General features: G+C 44.8%; 2 protein-coding genes and 2 non-coding genes across 8 annotated transcripts; 3 read left to right on the top strand and 1 right to left on the bottom strand.

Annotated features, from left to right (window-relative positions):
* The first annotated feature begins 1,092 nt into the window (after positions 1-1,092).
* Positions 1,093-13,825, top strand: DDX39B (DExD-box helicase 39B). 5 transcript variants are annotated; one of them, XM_049092541.1, is made up of 12 exons: positions 1,093-1,352; positions 1,451-1,642; positions 2,830-3,172; positions 3,975-4,102; positions 4,399-4,491; positions 8,014-8,197; positions 9,291-9,409; positions 11,712-11,843; positions 12,610-12,719; positions 12,819-12,963; positions 13,101-13,248; positions 13,574-13,825. In XM_049092541.1, exons 3-12 carry the CDS (start codon positions 2,962-2,964, stop codon positions 13,588-13,590), a joined length of 1,287 nt encoding a protein of 428 aa, XP_048948498.1. In that variant the 5' UTR covers positions 1,093-1,352; positions 1,451-1,642; positions 2,830-2,961; the 3' UTR covers positions 13,591-13,825. The 5 variants fall into 5 exon arrangements, with proteins under 5 accessions (XP_048948498.1, XP_035553711.1, XP_025273936.1 ...); XM_035697818.2 differs by having other exon boundaries at positions 1,106-1,352; positions 1,464-1,642; XM_025418151.3 differs by having other exon boundaries at positions 1,147-1,352; positions 2,928-3,172.
* Positions 2,350-2,424, top strand: LOC112641903 (small nucleolar RNA SNORD83). Its single transcript, XR_003124887.1, has one exon. It is a non-coding gene; the product is annotated as a small nucleolar RNA SNORD83 (small nucleolar RNA).
* Positions 8,249-8,325, top strand: LOC112641904 (small nucleolar RNA SNORD83). Its single transcript, XR_003124888.1, has one exon. It is a non-coding gene; the product is annotated as a small nucleolar RNA SNORD83 (small nucleolar RNA).
* On the bottom strand, positions 13,810-16,598 carry MCCD1 (mitochondrial coiled-coil domain 1). Its single transcript, XM_025418161.3, has 2 exons — positions 14,834-16,598; positions 13,810-14,335 (listed from the first exon to the last, which is right to left on the bottom strand). Exons 1-2 carry the CDS (start codon positions 14,996-14,998, stop codon positions 14,150-14,152), a joined length of 351 nt encoding a protein of 116 aa, XP_025273946.1. The 5' UTR covers positions 14,999-16,598; the 3' UTR covers positions 13,810-14,149.
* Positions 16,599-21,002: the final 4,404 nt, after the last annotated feature.

Here is a 21,002-nt window from a genome sequence, read left to right as displayed (position 1 = left end):
AGTGAGAAACATGTGGTTACTCATTGGGAACCTGAGAACTATAGATGGCAACTGTAGTGAAAAGCTACAGTGTCTGAACAAGCGCTCTTTGCCCCTTATCTTTATTTTTCTTTCTTTCTTTCTTTCTTTAATTTTTATCTCTCACACAGAGAGAGAGAGAGGCAGAGACACAGGCAGAGGGAGAAGCAGGCTCCATGCACCGGGAGCCCGACGTGGGATTCGATCCCGGTCTCCAGGATCGCGCCCTGGGCCAAACGCAGGCGCCAAACCGCAGCGCCACCCAGGGATCCCCTCTTTATTTTTCTTAATGACATTTATTACTACTTGACATTTGCTTATTTGTTTTCTTCCCTGGAGTGGAAACTCTGTGATGACAGGGCTGTTCACTGAGTCTCCAGATCCTAGGTTAGCACTCGACATAAGGTAGGCAGTGGATAAATACTGTTGAATCGACGGATACTTAGGGTTGGAAAAACCGCCCTTCTACCACACGATTCTTGGGTCACCGTTCTCTTGGACACGGTGTTTTCTCTCAGAAAACAATCCCTGCTTCACCAGACCGAAGACTTGAACCAATGAGGTAATCCACAGTGTAAATATTAACCAGACTCCTTCAGCAGAGAGGCAGGATATAATAGAGAACAAAAGGGATTTGTATCCTGGCTGTCAGCTTACTAGCTGTTTGTTACTTTGGACATGCTGCTTCGTTTGCTTGTTACAGGCTGGGACTAATGGTACCTATTCCTTAGTGTTAGATGATTAACTGTGGTCAAGGGCCAAACGTTTGCTGTCATTTTTGTGGACATCACATCTGACTTATCTAGCATATCAAAGACGGGGGTATCGAAGGTTTCATTCAGGATAAAATTCAAGGTGAATAATGGGGCTGGCCTGCTGGAGGCGGGGTTGGCGACATTCTGATTGAAATAATATTTATGGGATACTGTGTAACCCTCGAGTCCTACCATTTATTTTTAACACCTGGAGACGATCCAACCCGTTGGTTGCAGAACACCTTCTTGACTCGAATTTCCTGCCCATCAGTCAATTACACCGGCCAAATTATTTTGGGAAGACACCGCCCACCGTCTCCACGGCTGGGGAAGGGGTAGGGGAGGACCCGCGGGCGCAGCGCCGGCTCACTCCCTCCCCTCAGCTGGGGTCAGACTAGCTCCAGCGAGGACGCGCCGGTCACCTTGACTACCGGGCGGAGGACCCCGTGGGAACTCTCAGCCCCGCCAGCCTGTTGCCGAGCGGGGCGCCCACGGAGGGGTGACCAGAGAGAAGACCTGCCGGCAAGAACCCGAGGGAAGAGGTGAGGGACGCGGAGTGGACGAGGACAGAGAAAAGAGGTAACAGTGGGAGACGATGCTAGTTTCCTTCAAGGCTTTTGTTACTTGCAGTAGCGAAGGAGTTAGAAGTGCCTTTAAAAAAAAAAAAATTCACACAGGCGTTTTCTAAAGGCAACCCCGGAGCGCGCGGAACTCTCGAATCTGAAAGGGTCTTCTTCCGGTCTCCTGCGCCTGCGTGCTGGCAGGCGAGAAGGCGAGGCGCCTGGGAGAGAGAAGGCGAAAACCGGAAGTGAAGACAGAGTCCCTCTTTCGTCGCTGCTGCCGCCGCCATATGCGCTCGCCTTGCTCAGGTAAGCTTTGGCCTTCGGTATCATCCGCCTCCATCTGCGTTTCTTTGCGGCCATCCTGTTCCCTGGACTCCTGATACCCCTTCCACAGGCTATAGTCTGGTCCTTGGGGCCTAGTTGGGTCATTATTTCTATTGCTTGCATCCCTTTTCAGAGCTCTTAAGAGTTTCTGGAGGGGGGGGGTAGCGATGCTAGGGGGCCCAATCCAAGATGGTGGCCCCAGCGCCATTGTGTTCCCTTCGCTCACTGCTTCTTCGCTTGGGCTTCTCGTTTATCCGAGGCCCTAGCTATGGTGAGAGGCGGCGTAGATGTCCTCTAGTCCAGGGCATTTGCGGAGGGCGGGGCTCCTTTCACTTTTCCTCTCTTCTGTGGGTCCTCTTAATGGCCCAAGGTGGGAACTGGAGGAGGAGCCGACTACTGAGCCTGGTTGGACCCTTCTGTGAGCTCACCAACCATCACTTGGAACATTTTCCACTTGTTCATGCGTGGTGTCATGTCGGTTATCGGAGAGGAGTCTGATCTGAGGAGTAACAGAAGACCCTTTGCTATAGTTCCTGGTAGAGCTGGAGCGAATGCTGTCTCTCTCTCGTTCTATGGAGAAGAGACGAGTACTTTCCCGTCCCAGCCACGTCTTCTGTATCCCCTCCCCCACGTTACACGGGGACCCCTTAGACACCGGGAGGTTCCTGAGGAGTGGGAGGTGGATGGTAGCCACATGATGTTATTTCGAGGAGTGAGCGCTTTGCGCTAGGATGACCTTAATCTATCACCAGTAACTGATGGCTGCTTTGTTAGGGAGATTACTAGGAAAGCAGAGAGGTCCTGTGAGGATTTTCAGCACTTACCTTGTCATCTCCATTCTTCACTCCGTTGTCCTACTTTGCTTTTCGTTACCCGTTTTTCTTCATTACTGTTGCTTACAGATGAGGAATTCATGGGCTGGTTGTCCCCTTCCTACTTCCTGCTTAATGCTATTCTGATCCTAATTTTGTTGAAAAGCTGTGTCTCAATCACCTCACTTGGGACCACTGTGTTATGTTTGCTGTTGCTTTTATGTTTTGTGTTCCTGTTAGTTTTATCCCCAGGTAAAGGGGTCACAGTTTAGGGAAAGTGGGAAGAGTGTGGGGATGGAAAAGAGGGGCGAAGGCTCTGCTCCTGACTAATAAGTCCTCCATCTATTTTTTTCCTAGCTCTTCTATCACAAACTAGGGTATTTTTTTTTTTTAACTGTTGCTCCAGCCCCCACTCTCCTCCTCTGTTTTTACTTATTCTGCGTGAACCCATCCAGAGACCCATCTCCTTCTCCCCCTGCCGGCCCAGTTATGGCAGAAAATGATGTGGACAATGAACTCTTGGACTATGAAGAAGATGAAGTAGAGACAGCAGCTGGGGGAGACGGGTCTGAGGCCCCTGCCAAGAAGGATGTCAAGGGTTCCTACGTCTCCATCCACAGCTCTGGCTTTCGTGACTTCCTGCTGAAGCCAGAGTTGCTCCGGGCCATTGTTGACTGTGGCTTTGAACATCCATCAGAAGGTAAATTTTCTGCAGGTCATAGTGTTCACTAGGCTCTCTAAGGATACAAGAAAAAGGTGTGTTAAACAGTCACTTAATGTAATAACGTTCTTATTTAGGCTACTTTAGGAAATAAAGGTCAAAAACTATTTCAGCAGTAGGAAAGATTTATATAGATTGGTTTTTTTGTTCACGATAACATGAAAAGGCTAGTGACCTAAAAGCAACTTAGAGGTTTGTGCTTGTGACCAGCATTTATTCTTGTCTACTTGTTATTAATTTTGTTGTTTAGGTTTCTAAATTTGAATTTCCTGAGAGGACTGGTTGGACCTTTAGTCTCTCCCTGTTGGGCCAGGCCACCTCTGGTCTCTGGAAATCTTCATAGCTGGTCTAAAATGGGTGGCTTCTGGATCAGCTACCAACCCCTTCAGAGTTGCAAGGTTTTGTAGCCTTAAAGCAAGGGAAGCTAAGTAGGAGAAATGGCTTGGGGCAGGCAGTCACATGTCCTGGATTGTTACAGATCAAGGAAAGTCGGGACAGAGTCAGAAGCACCAAAGGTGAACTGTTGGTAGGTGCAAGAGGGTTGTTTGCAGTTTGTGGGGTGGGGGGAGGGCACTGGAGTTGGAGGAGGCTAAAGCTAGAAGGAACTAGGAAGGTCTATCTGGTTTTGAGATAAATCTGAGGGAGCAGAGAGGTAGAAGGGGTCTGGAAATTGATAACCATTTAAGAAGGGGTGGGAAATGGGTTTGACATGGTGAAAAAAGGTTGTGGAGTTATCTGGAGACTGAAGTCTAATTTATCTTTTTTCTCCCCCTGCTTCTAGTCCAGCATGAGTGCATCCCTCAGGCCATTCTGGGAATGGATGTCCTATGCCAGGCCAAGTCAGGGATGGGAAAGACAGCAGTGTTTGTGCTGGCCACACTACAACAGTTGGAGCCAGTTACTGGACAGGTACACTTGGGGAGAGTGCTATGGAAGACATTTTTGGTTAGGAATATTGGAGAAGGGTGTTTTGTCTCAGCTATGTGATGCTTTTAGAGCCATGAGTGTTTGTGGCTAAGATGAACTCTGTCACCTTTGACTGATGGCCCTGGGGGATATTACATAGTAATCATGGGGTTAATGGTTTAGATCTCAGAATTGAAGTAATTTATGATCTGTCAGATGTGCTTTTGTGACAGTTGGTTCCCCAGAGGGGATAGTAAGTATATACTGTTTATCTCCATGTACTCCCCCCTCCACCCAAGGTGTCTGTGCTGGTGATGTGTCACACCCGGGAGTTGGCATTTCAGATCAGCAAGGAGTATGAGCGCTTCTCTAAATACATGCCCAATGTCAAGGTAAGCCAAGATAAACCTGGGAGAGTGTGGGGAGTTGGAGACATTGAAGACTTGTAGACCAGCAGTCTTCATTTTCTCAGATGATTAATTAACTTTATATGAAGGTCATTTACTTGTAATAGCTGGTCAGTTTCTGCAAACTTTGGTGTGCAGGAGATTTACATTCTATGGTTTACTTGAATACACATTGCAATTTCTGATATGTTCACTATATTCCAATTTTGGAGAAGCTTTAGTTTGTTCTTAACACATCATGTTAATATAGCTAGCAGCGGAAGACTGCATGGAATGGGTTCTGGAGGATGTTTACCACAGTACTACACTTGGGTTTACTACTTTTTTATACTGACTTTGAATGATTTCATTGTGCTTTGGTTGACAGTTTGAGAATTCTAGGATGTGTGCAAGAGAAAGCTGGAAGCTTCAAAATATCTCTTTAAGTGTGTGGTGTGTGAATTTTGAGGATTCTTTAAAATGGCAGAAAATTGAAAGATATTTAGGGGCCACAACAGACGAGGTTTGGGCGGTTTTCCATATATGATCTTGATTTTCATAGTATGGTTCCCAGACCTCTAGTTAGAGCATCATTTGGAAGCCTGATGGAAATGCTGATTATATGGGTACCATCCCAGACCTAACTGAGTATAAACATGCATTTTATTTTATTTTGTTTTATTTTATTTTATTTTATTTTATTTATTTATTTATTTATTTATTTATTTATTTATTTATTTATTTAATTTATTTTTTAAACATGCATTTTAATAATTTATTTTTTTTTTTAAAGTTTATTTATGATAGTCACACAGAGAGAGAGAGAGAGGCGGAGACATAGGCAGAGGGAGAAGCAGGCTCCATGCACCAGGAGCCCGATGTGGGATTCGATCCCGGGTCTCCAGGATCGTGCCCTGAGCCAAAGGCAGGCGCTAAACCGCTGCGCCACCCAGGGATCCCTAAACATGCATTTTAATACAATCTTCAGGTAATTGGAGTTTGAGAAGCGCTGATGTGTATAACCTCCTACCTTCCTGACTAGGATGTGGTGAAAAACAGTACTTTTGTTTGGATTGTTGTGATATTCTCCTGTTACTCATGTGTTGAGTCCTAGCCCTAAACTAAAAATAGTAATTCTTAAAAAAGATTTTATTTAAGCGAGCAAACACACACGAACGGGATGGGGTCGGGTTGGGAGGGAGGTCTAGGGAGAGGGAGAAGCAGACTCCCCCTCTAAGCAGGGAGTCCCACATGGGGCTATATCCCAGGACCCCTAAGATTGGGACCTGAGCTGACACTTAGCGGACTATGCCACCCGGGCACCCCTAAATTGGAAGTAGTCTTAAGAACCAAAGTAGTAATAAATAACAATGTGGGGGTAAACATGCAGTAAATATGCTGAAGTAATAGAAGGTTCATGATGAAAAGATTTGTGTTCTCTTACCTCTAATCGAACTTCATAGAAGGTAATCATTTGTTAACCTTTTTTTTTTCGTTATGGTTCTGTGACACCAAGTATTAGGTACTATTCTCTCGTTTTATAACCTTATGAGTGTTTTTTATTTCTTTTCATGAGAGATTGGTTGCGATTTTTTTTTATATTTGAAGATTAATTCTTTAACAATAATTTAAGTGTCATATCTCCTTATGTTGTAGCTATCCTTAGCATTTCTTTTATGTCCTTTCATTGAGCAGGCTCGATGGCCTATTGTTCTAAAAAGTGGAAAACCAGAAAATGGTTTCCACTGTTATGACCATTGAAACATTTATTGTTGGGCTCATTAGTGAGTGAGGATTGTATTTTGACCTCTGTAGGTCCAATTTAGCAGATTATGCTGCTCAAAAGAGATTTTTTTTAAAGTTTATTAGTTTTTTTTAATCTCTACATCCAGGATGGGGCTTAAACTCAAAACCTTGAGATCGAGAGTCACATGCTCTTCCAACTGAGCCAACCGGGCACCCCAAAACAATATTTTTGGTGTTAAGATCAAATTGTCGTGACATTTTCTTACTTTTCTTTAAAATTGTGCTAAAGTGACTTGTCTGAGGTTGGGCTAGTTTTTTTTTTTTTTTTAACATTTTATTTATTTATTCATAGAGACACAGAGAGAGGCAGAGACACAGGCAGAGGGAGAAGCAGGCTCCATGCAGGGAGCCTGATGTGGGACTTGATCCCAGGTCTCTGGGATCACGCCCTGGGCTGGAGGCGGCGCTAGAGGCGGCGCTAAACCCGGCGCTAAACCCGCTGAGCCACGAGGGCTGCCCAAGGTTGGCTAGTTTTACATAATATCCTACCTCTGGATTTGTCTGGTTACTCCCTTATGGTATTAACTTGTTTTTTTTTTTTTTTTTTTTTTTTCAGTATTTCCTTTAACTCAAATATGTATTTGAAAGCTCAACTAATTTAAGTTAAACATTTTTGGCAAGAATTGTTCAGAGTTGATACACTGTATATTTCCTGTTCTTCAGCAGACTTGGTTGTCCCATAATTAGTGCTTTTAGTTTTATCATAACAGTCTGATCTTGTAATTGATTTTTCATTCTTTGAAGCTGGAAAGCAGTTTCTGGTGTTATTCGATACTATAATAATAAGGCTCAGATTCTCAACAAATACTTCTGTAACGTTTTTTTTTTTTTTTTTTTTTTTTTAACTTTTTTAATTTATTTATGATAGTCACAGAGAGAGAGAGAGAGGCAGAGACACAGGCAGAGGGAGAAGCAGGCTCCATGCACTGGGAGCCTGATGTGGGATTCGATCCCGGGTCTCCAGGATCACGCCCTGGGCCAAAGGCAGGCGCCAAACCGCTGCGCCACCCAGGGATCCCCCGTAACGTTTTTAATACGGAGTAGTATGTGTAGCTTAAATCAATAATTTGATAGGGTTTGTGCAAAAAGGCATTTGAAAATCTGAGTTCAGAAGCACTTGGATGGCTTAGGTGGTTGAGCATCCGACTCTTGATCTTGGCTCAGGTCTTGATTTCTGGGTTGTGAGTTCACACCCTGATTGGGTTCCACACTGGGCATGGAGCCTACTAAAAAAAGAAAAATCAGAGTTTAGGAAAATTTGATGTTCTATGAGGCATTTTGTGGTACTTTGCACTCTGGTGATTTCTTGCTGTCCTCTTTTTTTTTTTTTCAAGTTTTTTATGTATAATCTACACCCAACGAAGGGCTCAAACTCATGATCAAGAGTCACATGCTCTACTGACTAAGCCAGCCAGGCACCCCTTGCATTCCTCATTCTTGGAAGTCTGGCCATAGCACTGTGGGAAGGAAGATTATTAGATTAAGTCAGAAGAATGCTAGTCCTAACTACCTTGATTAGCCACATAACTTTAGGCAAGACACTTTTGTTTCTTAGCTTCAGTGTTTGGGAAACGTAATAAGAATTTTAGATTTGCTGACCTTTGATGTTCCTTTTAGCTTTGAAATGTTCTAAGAATTCATGTAGATTAAATTTAAAGGGTGGGAACTGGGGAGATTGGACTCTTTCCTTGTGAGACCGTATTTTCTCCTGGGTTAATACAGGTCGCGGTGTTTTTTGGTGGTCTGTCTATCAAGAAGGATGAAGAGGTGCTGAAGAAGAATTGCCCGCATATTGTTGTGGGGACCCCTGGCCGCATCCTCGCCCTGGCTCGAAATAAGAGCCTCAATCTCAAACACATTAAACACTTTATCTTGGATGAATGTGATAAGATGCTTGAACAGCTCGGTGAGTGACAGTGCTGGGGTGAAGCTAGTGATCTGGGAGTTGCTCTTTAGAGCCAAATGATGTTTATTTGATAGAGGAGCACTTTAGTGCCAGGACGACTCTTAATCTATCACCCATGACTGATGGCTCTGGCTCTCCTGTTGGTTTTTGTTAGGCTTTTTAAGCAACCTTGGTGATCAAGGGGAAGGGTGTTTTGTCCTTTCTTTCTGTGATGGAGAGTTCTTTTTTCTTTGAGGGGATTAACTTTGCTGATTTTTTAGACATCAGTCACACCACTGTTCTTTGCCTTTATAGATTCTTATGCTGGGTAGATAAACTGGGGAGATAAACTGAAGGAGGAAGACCATTTACTTTCTGGCATCCCCTGCACATATATCAGAATTTGTAACTGAATAGACTTAAGTGCTAGGATTAATGTGGAGAGTTTATGGGATTTTCTGTAATTCAGTGTTCCACAAGAAAGGAAAATTGTAACTCACATTTAATAAATGAGTGGAAAATTGGAACTCACATTTAATAAATGAGGGAGTGGGGATGGACTTAGCCCCAGGGATAAGTAGTTCCAAGTGATCTTCGGTTATTTTAGATGGTGAACTATAAGATGGGCTCTGGGTAGAGGTCTTATTTGCCTGGCTGGATAGGACAGTGATCCAGAGGAAGCATGGACTAGACTTTGACAACTAGAATATAATTATGTGTGCAGTATTTGTAGACAGTTGGGGTGTGGGGAGAAAGTAGGGAGAAGGGCCTTGTAAAGCATCTCTCAAGGGTCTTAGGTTTGTGAGCCTCTGCAGTAGACTTCATCTCCATATCATACTTGTGAGATTTGGAGTTTCATTATCTTCTTGCCTGGCTAAAACACATAGTGCTGAAATTTGGTTCTAGGTCTTTATTTGAAATTTTCCATGTGTTACTGCAATGGATGTGATTTTACGGTGGTTCGTGTAAATAGAGTACCTGAGACAAATCTTTGTGGGAAATGGCTCTTGCTTACCTGTTTCCAGCAGTTTCACCTCACTGGGGAGGCTGTCTCCGGTCTTTGTCTATGACATTTCCTTCTTTCCTTCTAGGATTTTTTTCCTTTTTCTTGTAGACATGCGTCGGGATGTCCAGGAAATTTTTCGCATGACCCCCCATGAGAAGCAGGTCATGATGTTCAGTGCTACCTTGAGCAAAGAGATCCGTCCTGTCTGCCGCAAGTTCATGCAAGACGTAAATACCCTTCTACCTTCTCTCCCTCCACTCCCCGCCCACTGCCTCCTCCCCTTCTGCGCCCTCTTCCTCCAGACTCCCTTGTCCTTCAAATGCCAAGAAGGGGGCACGTGCCCATCTGGGAGTGATGACTCCTTGAAGAGACACACAGAGGCAGAGACAGCTAGTGTTAGGGTCTGCGCGGGTGCCAGGGAAACTCCGGAAGACTTGGTCGGGTTAACTTGAGAGCGGGTAGTGTTCGACCTTTTTTTTTTTTTTTTTTTCATCACAGCATTTTTGAACCTCTTCTTCCTTTTTGGGGGAGGGCAGGATTTTCTGCCCTACTACCCACCCATCGTCTCCTACATACCCCTTTACAGCCACGCACCCTCAAGGTGGCATGGAGCAGACAGTTGGAGCCTTCTGCTCCCCAAAACTCAACCCCCCGGTGGCAGGAGAGCAAGAGAGGGACAGACAGATGGCAGGGCATGTCCAAAAGAAGAGCAAACAGCACAAATGAATCCGCTCCCTCCCCACCTCCAGGGGTGGGGGCCTTTGGCACCTCAGTCCCCGATCCCTTACTCCTTCCGTCCATACCTCCTCGCACCCATCCGGAATCTCGGCTGATGTGAGCCGGCAGCGGAGAAGCACCATGGAACGGCGGGGGAAATGCAGACGGCACCCAGCGGTGGATGGCGGCAGCGGAGGCCGCGGGGAAACCTGACCAGGAAGCTGAGGACCAAACCAGCCTCTTTTTCTGTTCCCGGTTTTTTTCCTGAATCCAAGGCGTGCCGTGCTCCCTGTTTTTCCCCATATGTGTTGGGGGGAGGGGTGTCCTGAAACGGGGGGTAGTTTTTTTTCTTTTTTAAAACAATTTTTTAATACTCCAAGGAGAGGGATATGGGAAAAGTAATGTGAGGAGCTCCACTTGGATGTAACCAGGTGGGTGTTAGGGTTTGGCACTAGACGGGCCCTATTGTATAAACAGTGCAGTGTATTCTTTCTTATCCTGTACTGCTCCTTCCCGTGGGATGTCAGTTACCTTTAGTTATACTTGGGGCTAGATTTGAAGGAGGCCATGAAGCTTCATTTTGAAAAGCCTGCTTTTGCAAGCCTGCTTTCTGGGATTGGGCTTCTGGTTCTCTCCCGTGCCACTCATCCTTTCCTGAAACCTTGGGCCCTGGGTGTTCATGTTAATTATGTCCCCAGGTTAGTGAAGAGTGCTAGGAAACTTGGACTCAGGAGTTGAGTCTTGTGTCAGTTTGTTTTTTTTTTTGCTATCTTCCTCCCCTTAAAGGGTTTTATGTGTGCGTGCGTGTGTGTATGTGTGTGTATATACATATATACATATATATGTGTGTGTATATATATATATATATATACATATATATATTACAAGATGGTTGTATATCTGCTGCTCTGAATTTGTTTCTTAACACCATTTATTGGTACTGTCCATGTAACACTAGTTGATTTGACTCCTAGTTCAGAGACCAGTGCCATCTGAACTATTCCCTTGTGGTCTGAGGGCGAGTTGTTACTCATCCTGAGTAACTTTTCATGGTATTTTTGACTATGTTCATTTTAGCATTCTGATCTTGACAGATAATCCACCCTCCTGATGTGGATCTGATTCTCTTAGTTGTTTGGTTTTTTCCTTAATATTTTATGTATTGATTTGAGAGAGAGCAAGCACAAGCAGGTGGAGGAGCAGAGGGAGAGGGAGAAGCAGATCCCCACTGAGGAGGGAGCCTGACTCGGAGCTTGATCCTAGGACCCTGAGATTATGACCTGAGCCGAAGGCAGACGCCTAACCGATTGAGCCACCCAGGTGCCCCCTGATTCTCTTAGTTGGGAGAATACTCAAATGGAGCAATCCCTGTCTTCCCCTCTATTTTTACAACCAATAGTGGTGGAATTCCTGACCTCGAGTCACCATGTCCACCAATTCCCAGGTGTTTGGATTACATTTTCCCTTTGGGGATCCTCTCCCATTGTTTTCTTTCCTCTGCTACCTCCTTTTGAGGTCATGGCATCTTGCCATTGGGTGGTCTCACTGCTCCTTTTCAAACTCCTTGCCAGGTTACCTTCCCGTGATACTTGGGCAATCTTAAAACAACTGCTAGGAAGGAAATTAGAGCTAACGTGGAAGAGACCACATTAAAATGAGGATATTTTTGGGGGTGTGGTGGGGTTTTCAGTCTTCTCTTTTCCCATCCCCCAATGGGGTGTTTTGGAGATCAAGTTCCTCCACCCCCCCAGGTTTAACCCCCCCACTCTGCCCTCCTCCCGTTCCCCCCCTACTCCCCCCTCCCTCCCCCAGCCAATGGAGATCTTCGTGGATGATGAGACGAAGCTGACGCTGCATGGGTTGCAGCAGTACTACGTGAAACTGAAGGACAACGAGAAGAACCGGAAGCTCTTTGACCTTCTCGATGTCCTTGAGTTCAATCAGGTCAGTTGTTCAAAGTCCAGTAGGGGGATGAGCACGTCTCCAACTGTAGCAGAAACCTGGTTAAGTACCTTTTTGTTGAGGATATGACATAGGTGATGTGAGCGAGAACAGTGGGGAAATTACCTTCAAATGAAATTCTTTTAAATGAGAATTTAAGTGCCTTTGGTGCTGAGTGTGAACAAGATGGGAGCTGCTGTTCTGTTCTTTGGCTGTCACAGCCAGGTATTGAGTAAAGAAAAATCTCAAAATCCTTGAGAGGATTTCATAAACTTGTAAAAGTTCCAAAATATCTTGGGTTTCTTGGGTTTTTAAAATTTGTTTTTTCTTGTACTGTTTACTGAGAAGAAATGTTCCACTACTTTACCTGCTGTGGTTCGTTTGCACCAAAAACTTTCTAAAATTAAGGTAAATTGCATATGTTTGATGTTTTTGATGAGCAGAAACTACTCTCCACACTTTAAATTTTTTTTTTCCACACTTTAAATTTTTACCACTTTCATTTTTACCATTAGCTTCATCCTTGTCTCCCTAACATATCTGGTAGTTTTAGTTACTTTTCTCTGTATCTTCTCTTCAGCATGTCTGCTCAGGAAAAATCAGAACTGAGTGAGAAAGGCTAAGTTGTATTTAGAACAGAAGAGGAATATGTAATGGGGATTGGAGAAGTTTCAGGAAGAGTAAAAGAGTAGTTACTGAAAACTCTTCTCACACTTAATCTCTCACTTATCCCACATGGACCCATGTCCCCCAACTGTCACACACCCAGGTGGTGATCTTTGTGAAGTCTGTGCAGCGTTGCATTGCCCTCGCCCAGCTGCTGGTAGAGCAGAACTTCCCAGCCATTGCCATCCACCGAGGGATGCCCCAGGAGGAGAGGTAAGTCAGAAATGGAAAGATGTTTTGTGTCCTTGGGAAGGAAAAGAGACCGTTGAAGCGAAGGGACTCAGTATTTTTCTAATTTCCTTTCTCACGAAGGCTTTCTCGGTATCAGCAGTTTAAAGATTTTCAACGACGAATTCTTGTGGCTACCAACCTATTTGGCCGAGGCATGGACATTGAGCGGGTGAACATTGCCTTCAACTATGACATGCCTGAGGATTCTGACACTTACCTGCATCGGGTAAGCTCCACACCCACACGTGCATTCCAGTGTCCCCTCCCCCTGATTTTGTATCTTCATACCTGATAGCCTCTCCCTTCTTTTTGGATGTCTTCCTACTTCGGGATCTCCCAGGACTATCCTCTGTCTCCTTCCAGGTGGCCCGAGCAGGCCGGTTTGGCACCAAGGGCTTGGCCATCACATTTGTATCAGATGAAAATGATGCCAAGATCCTCAATGATGTGCAGGATCGCTTTGAAGTCAATATTAGTGAGCTGCCAGATGAGATAGACATTTCCTCTTACAGTGAGTATGGATCTTAAGAAACTGGCTCAACTCTTCAGTCTCCTTGTTCCTTAGTGTGTTTGTCTTAAATCCCATCATGTACACAAAGAGCCTCTAGTGTGTAACAGGCACTTAATTATGTCCTTTGGATCTTGATGCCCCTGCTGGGATGTTTAGTTGATCTGTATGTCTCTTTTCTTAACAAGCTAGTTTATTTTTCCCTACCCCCAGTCTATCCTTTGCACCCACAAACTACAGACATCTGCATGTAGTGGGGGGTGGGGGCATGTTTTCTGCCAGCCTTGCCTTTTCCATGTCTTGTAATTGTGCCATGTTTTCTCTCCAGTTGAACAGACGCGGTAGAGGACTTACCCACCCATTTTGGAATGTGACAGTCTGTCCCTCTTCAGGAGACGACAGTAGACATGGGGTGAAGGAGACACTACTGCCACCTACCCGTGACAACCCCCACCCCCCACCCCATGGCTTCCCCCTTTTGCATCACCACCACTCCTGAATCCCTGTTTCCTGAATTGTCGGAAATTTTTTTTTTTTTTTTAACAAAACTAAAAAACACATGCGTCTGTGGTGTCTGTAAGTGCTCCATGCCTTTATTGGGTTTGGGGTGAGATTAGGTCATGATTCAGTGTATATTCATTCTTATAAGGACTGTGTGCCCTGCTGTGGGGCTCAGGTCAGTTGGGAGGGATCAGAGGGGGGGAGGGGGATGTGACTAAGACTGCAGAAGCCATTGCTCCTTGCTACTTCAATTTCTGCCCTTTGTGAAAGTGTCTTCCCTTTTTTTTTTTTTTTTTTTTCAGTGGCCTAGGAGGGGCTGGGATGTTTCTGACCCAAAGGCCCCAGTGTGGGTGGTGTGTAGTGTTTCCAGTGTTGGAAGGTAAAATGGGAACTGATGGAAAGTTTAGGCGTCTCCTAGGCTCTCCCGGTGTCTCCTCATCTGTTCCTTCAGCTTCTGGATCTTGAGCACCAGGGCCTGGGCTTCCCAAGCCCCTTCTTGCCCTTCCAGAAGAGCCTGGTACAGCTCCAGCTGCTGCTCCAGCAACTCCTCAGCTTGGGCCAGCTCAGCTGTGGGGCGGGGCCTGGGACCCTGAATGAGGGGGGCAGAGGGGAGGGAGCATCAGCCAGGGCAGGAAGCTGAGGCTTGCTGGAAGTCCGGTGTTGTGCCTCTCACATTTCCACCCCCTTTTATTAATAAGGTTCTCTGTACTGTGAAGCGAGGGTAGCTTCTGGTCTTAGGCATAGGCCTGTGGGGGGCAGTTTGCGGCTCAGGGGTTAAACTGGACTCCTTGTGCAAGGAAGGATATGGAGAGGAGAGGACTGGCTGTCCCTCCCCCCACCAAGAAATAATTAACTGTTAGAGGAGGGGAAATTCCTGGTCAAGGACTTCTTGGACTCTGCAGGGAGGGAGGGCTGTGGGGAGAGAGCCCTCGAGGTGTAGGGCGTGTGGGGAAACTGCTGGGGATCTGGGAGTTGGGACTAGTCCAAGGACTGGGTTGGGGTTGGTATCTATTTGGAACAGGCCTGTGAATATAAGATTAAAGGGATTCCTCCACCCCTCTGTCTCCCTACTTTTGGTGCCACTTACCCTTGGGGGTGACCTCTTCCCACTGCTTGTGGAGCTGGTCTGCTCTTTTGTGCTCGCCTTGGGGCTCTGGGAGCAGCACCTCCAGGAGCTCTGGGGGGCCAGGGGCCAGGAAGGCAGGAGCAGGCGACGGCAGCAACAGGAGAGCCAGGGCAGAGGGAGTACCATGGCTGGTGTAGCAGGGAGCTGTCTGAACTGCCCAACAGCCACCAGGAACTGGCTCCTTCCCTCCAGGCCTTGGCCTCGCTTCAGTGACTGGCCCTGCCCAGGGCCCTGCCCCTAACTTAACCTCCCTCCCAACCTGGCCCTAGACAAGACTGATGTGAAAAAGTTCCTGCCAGTTGAGGCAGAACTTGCTTTATAACACTCTAAAAACTGTTCTCCTTTCTCAGTTCTGCAAGGTAAAAGTTACATTGCTGGTGTGCTGGAAACTGGCTCAGAAGGGTTTTTGGTGTTTTGTTTTTTTTTTCGTATATTTTTTTAGTTAGAGTAATTTGCCAACATAACACTGTAACACCCAGTGCGTCATCTGGTCAAGTGCCCCTCTCAGTGCCCGTAACCCAGTCACCCCATTCCCCCGCCCGCCTCCCCTTCCACTATCCCTTGTTCGTTTCACAGAGTTAGGAGTCTCTCATGTTCTGTACCCCTCACTGATATTTCCCACTTTTTGCCTCCTTTCCCCTATAGTCCCTTTCACTATTTTTTATATTCCCTGAATGAATGAAACCATATGATTGTCCTCCAATTGACTTAACTTCACTCAGCATGATACCCTCCAGTTCCATCCACATTGAGGCAAATGGTGGGTATTTGTCCTTTCTGGTGGCCAAGTAATAATCCATTGTATATAGAGACCACATCTCTATCCGTTCATCTTTTGATGGACACCGAGGCTCCTTCCACAGTTTGGCTATTGTGGACATTGCTGCTCTAAACATTGGGGTGTAGGTATCCTGCCGTTTCACTGCATCTGTATCTTTGGGGTAAATCCCCAGCAGGGCAACTGCTGGGTCGTAGGGCAGTTCTATTTTTAACTCTGATGAGGAGCCTCCACACAGTTTTCCAGAGTGGCTGCACCAGTTCACATTCCCACCAACAGTGCAAGAGGGTTCCCCTTTCTCCACATCCTCTCCAACATTTGTTATTTCCTGTCTTGTTAATTTTCACTGTTCTCACAGGTGTGAGGTGGTTATCTTGTGGTTTTGATTTGTATTTCCCTGATGGCCAGTGATGCGGAGCATTTTCTCATGTGCTTGTTGGCCATGTGTATGTCTTCTTTGGTGAAATTTCTGTTCATGTCTTTGCCCATTTCATGATTGGATTGTTTCTTTGCTGTTGAGTTTTAATAAGTTCTTTATAGATCTTGGATACTAGCCCTTTATCTAATATGCCATTGCAATCAGAAGGGCTCATTCAGCAAGTATCTCTTAGTCCCTCTCTGGGCCAGATACGCTCAAGGTCTGCAGCTGGTTGGTGGGAAAGCCTGGAGAATTCATTCCCAGGTCTACCTGAAAAGCTCAGATCTATTGACTTGGCTGAAGTAATGATTACCCCTTTATTTCCTGTTTCTCTTTTTGCTGGCCCAGAATGACATTTCTTGTCTGTTGTGCATTGCATGTTGTAGGGATTTGCATTCTTTAGTAGTTTTGAGCACTGTTGTGTCATTGTACCCTTGGCTTTTGAAAAGAATGTGACCACTAGTAATCGATTTTGAGCTTTGTTGAACTTGTGAGCCCTCACTATAAATCTGTAGTAAAACAGATGTATGATGTGAGCCTTGTGTACATGTGTTAACCTTTTTGCAGTATATTCTGAAATGTCCTGTGGCTGGAGTGTATAGTTCCGTCCTTATGTGTAGAGGTGGCTCAGAAGGGAGTGGATGGTCCCAGTTTTGATCATCTGGGAGAAAGGTAGGCCCTCAGAAAAATGTATCTCAGGAAACAAGATGGCTGGAGAGTGGACAGTTGCTAACCAGCTCACTGTTTTTGTGACATCATGCTGAATTTGGTGGGAAGATGGCCTCTGCCATAGCATGGAGATCCAGGAACTGGGAAGGGTGACCTTCCTGGAGGTCAGTGGCTCTCAAACTTGGGGCAGGGAGAGTTGAACCACCAAGACCTCACATTCTCCATTAGCTGACATGTTATCACTTTTTAAAGATTTTTATTTATTTATTCACGAGAGATGGAGAGGCAGAGATATAGGCAGAGGGAGAAGCAGGCTCCATGCAGGGAGCTCAATGTGGGACTTGATCCTGGACCCCAGGATCATGCCCTGAGTTAAAGGCAGATGCTCAACCACTGAGCCTTCCAGGCATCCCATGTTCTCACTTTTCAGTGGAAAAAGAACCAAGAACTTTGGTAGGATTTTGGGGGATGAGAAGCTTCATGTTTCTTAGCGATAGGGTTATGTATGATTCATATTTGACTTGTATATGTATGGCTTAAAGTATTAGTTATTGGAACATAAGAAGCCCAAACTAATGTGGGAAACTATCCAGTATAAGGTTAAAGAGACTATAAGCAACTAATATTGAAGCTAAACTAACCACCATCTATAAATTAAAAGCAAGATTTGTAGCCTTTAAGAAAATACAGCAGATGAGACTACTGTAGGACAATCTAAATGATGCACTAATAATAAAGTATCCTTCCTGAAAAGTAGGGATTTCTACCATCTGAGTTTTTCTATTTTAGGTTATGAGCTCTAAAATGGATTAACCTCCAATAATTTACAGTAGATATTCCTGAACTCTAAAATAGAGTCTGAATTTGGATGTTCATCTATGAGAATTGGTATAAGGGAAAGACTATTTGAGTCAGTTCAATTCTATTGAATGAGTTTTGGATCTCATAATCATGGAAATGAAGGAATGAAGGTAAATATCTGTAAGCCAGATTACCTAATTTTGTGTTACTGTGTGTATATATATATATATATATATATATATATATATTTTTTTTTACTTCTGGGTATCTCACAGTGTCTCTTTAGAAAAGAATAATCATTTAAGAGAGAATGAGCGTGGGGGTGGGAAGGGACAGAAGGAGAAGCAGACTCCCCGCTGCTGAGCAGGGAACCTGTCATAGTGTATTGATAGTCTTTTTCCCCCCCTTTATATGAAAAGGCTTTATGTTTATTTTTTAAAAATTTTTATGTATTTATGATAGTCACACAGAGAGAGAGAGAGAGGCAGAGACACAGGCAGAGGAGAGGGAGAAGCAGGCTCCATGCACCGGGAGCCTGATGTGGGATCCGGGATCGCACCCTGGGCCAAAGGCAGGCGCCAAACCGCTGGCCACCCAGGGATCCTGGCTTTATGTTTATTTATTTATTATTATTTTTTTAAAGGTGTTCTTTTTTAAGATTTTATTTATTTATGAGAGACACAGAGAGAGAGAGAGGCAGAGACACAGGCAGAGGGAAAAGCAGGCTCCATGTAGGAGCCTGATGTGGGACTCAATCCCAGGGCTCCAGAATCATGCCCTGGGCTGAAGGCAGGCACTAAACCGCTGAGCCACCCAGGGATCTACCGGCTTTTATGTTTAATACAGACATTCAAATGAGAGTTGGGTCTGGCTTCTGGAGGAGGAGCCTGTTTTCAGCCAGAGAGAAGCACAGGATTATGGGAAACATCATCCACAAGGTTGAAGGGCTGCAGAGCTCCCTGAGGCCAATGTGCTGGTACTGCATCCTACCCAGTGAATTGGCAGGACTGAGGTGACTGACCTGAATTACTGTACCCTCTATATGAAACTTGTGGAGGTGGGTCCTTAAGAATATTGAAATCCATTGAATCTGCTGGACAGTTTTTGTTTTTGTCATAGGTGACCTTCACAGTAACCTTTCAAGAGAGCTTTCTCATTTCACTTTTTTTTTTTTTTTTTTTTTGCATGTGGTTGTCCAGCAATTGTTCTAGCACGGTTTTTTTTTTTTTTAATTTTTTTTTATTTATTTATGATAGTCACAAAGAGAGAGAGAGAGAGGCAGAGACACAGGCAGAGGGAGAAGCAGGCTCCATGCACCGGGAGCCTGACGTGGGATTCGATCCCGGGTCTCCAGGATCGCGCCCTGGGCCAAAGGCAGGCGCCAAACCGCTGCGCCACCCAGGGATCCCTCTAGCACTGTTTATTAACAGATTACCTTTTCTCCATTTTATGATGGCCCTTGCTTTCATGTCAAAATAAGTTGACTATATTTATGTGGGTCTGTTTCTGGATTTTCTGTTCTCTTCCATTGATATACTTCTTTTTTCACCAGTACTGTATACACTGTCTTGATTACTATAGCTTTATAGTAAGTCTTGAAGTCAGGTAGTATCAGTTCTCGTAATTCTGTGTTCTTATGGTAGACTGGCTATTCTGGCTCTTTTGCCTCTCCACATAAACTTCAGAGTCACCTTGTTATCCACAAAATAACTTGCTGAGGGGCGCCTGGGTGGCTTGGTTGAATGTCTGCCTTTGGCTCAGGTCTTGGGTTCCTGGGATTGAGTCCTGTGTCAGGCTCCCTGCAGGGAGCTCTGCTTCTCCCTCTGCTATGTCTCTGATTATTCTGTCTCTCATGAATAAATAAGATCTTAAAAAAAGAAAAAAACTTGAGATTTTGAATGGGATCGAGTTGAATTTAAAGACCAAGTTGGGAAGAACTGACATTTTGGCAATATCAAGTCTTCCTACCCATGAATATGGAATATCTTTCATTATTTAGTTCTTTGATTTCTTTTATCAGGGTTTTGTCAACTTCCACTTGTGCATTGCTAGTATACAGATGGTCCCCAATTTACAACGGTTTGACTTGCAATTTTTTTTGGCTGTACACATTCAGTAGAAAGTGTAATTCAGATTTTGAATTTTGATCTTTTCCCAGGCTAGTGATGTAGTATAGTACTCTTGTGATTCTGGGCAGCAGCAGTGAGTCACAGCTCCCAGTCAGACATGTAACTGTGAGGGTAAACAACCAATACACTTACACCAATTCTGTACCCATACAATTATCTTGCTTTTCACTTTCAATACAGTATTCAAGAAGTTGCATATTTTATCCAACACTTTTTAAAAAGTTTTTTTTTTTTAAGATTTTATTTATTTATGAGAGACACAGAGGGCAGAGATATAGGCAGAGGGAGAAGCAGGCTCCCCACAGGGACCTGATGCGGGACTCAATCCCAAGACCCTAGGATCATGCCCTGAGCCAAAGGCAGATGCTCAACTGCTGAGCCACCCAGCAGTCCCTAAAAAGTTTTTATTTATATAAGTAATCTCTACACCCAACATGGGGCTCAAATTCACAACCCCAAGAATAAGAGTCCCGTGTTCTGGTTGAGCCAGCCAAATGCCCCTCAACACTTTATTATAAAATTGGCTTTGTGTGAGATAATTTTGCCCAACTCTAAGCTAACGTAAGTGTTCTGAGTGTTTGTTTAAGGTAGGCTAGACTTAGCTACTGTGTTTGGTAGGTTAGGTGTATTAAATGAATTTTTTAATCAAAACCACAATGAGATATACCTCACACTGGTCAGAATGACTAAAATTAACAAGTCAAGAAACAATAAGTGTTGGTGCTGATGTGGAGAAAGAGAGTACTGTTGGTGGGAGTACAGTCGGTACAGCCACTCTAGAAAACAGTAGATTCCTCAGAAAGTTGAAAATAGACCTACCTTACAACCCAACAATTGCATAACTAGGTATCTACCCCAAAGATACAAACGTAGTGATCTGAAGGGGCACCTGCACTCCAGTGTTTATAGCAGCAATGTCCACAATAGCTAAACTATGGAAAGAGCCCAGATGTCCAACAGATGAATGGATACAGAAGATGTGGTATGGGATCCCTGGGTGGCTCCGTGCCAGTAGTCCTAGAAGGCTGCCAGCTGTTGACAGCACTGACTGCGGCCTTATGAGAGAAACCTCTTGAATGAGGGTGAGCCTCCAGATGACAACAGCCACAGACCATGTCAGATGGAGCAGAAGAGCTGCCTGCTGAGCCCAGTCAATGCATAGAATGACCGCTAATAAAAAGGTAGTTTTATTTTGGGATTGTTACCCAGCCAGCAATAGGTAACAGGAATGCATATTATATAATATCATAATACTACTATTTTTATTGTCTGTCTTTCCTATCAGACTGTAAGCATCAGGAGAGTAGGCATTTTTTCTCTTGATTAAATGATAAC

This window comes from Canis lupus, chromosome 12 (assembly GCF_003254725.2).
Source record: "Canis lupus dingo isolate Sandy chromosome 12, ASM325472v2, whole genome shotgun sequence".
In the NCBI taxonomy this organism is placed as follows: Eukaryota; Metazoa; Chordata; class Mammalia; order Carnivora; family Canidae; genus Canis; species Canis lupus.
This window is presented reverse-complemented; position numbering and strand designations above follow the sequence as displayed.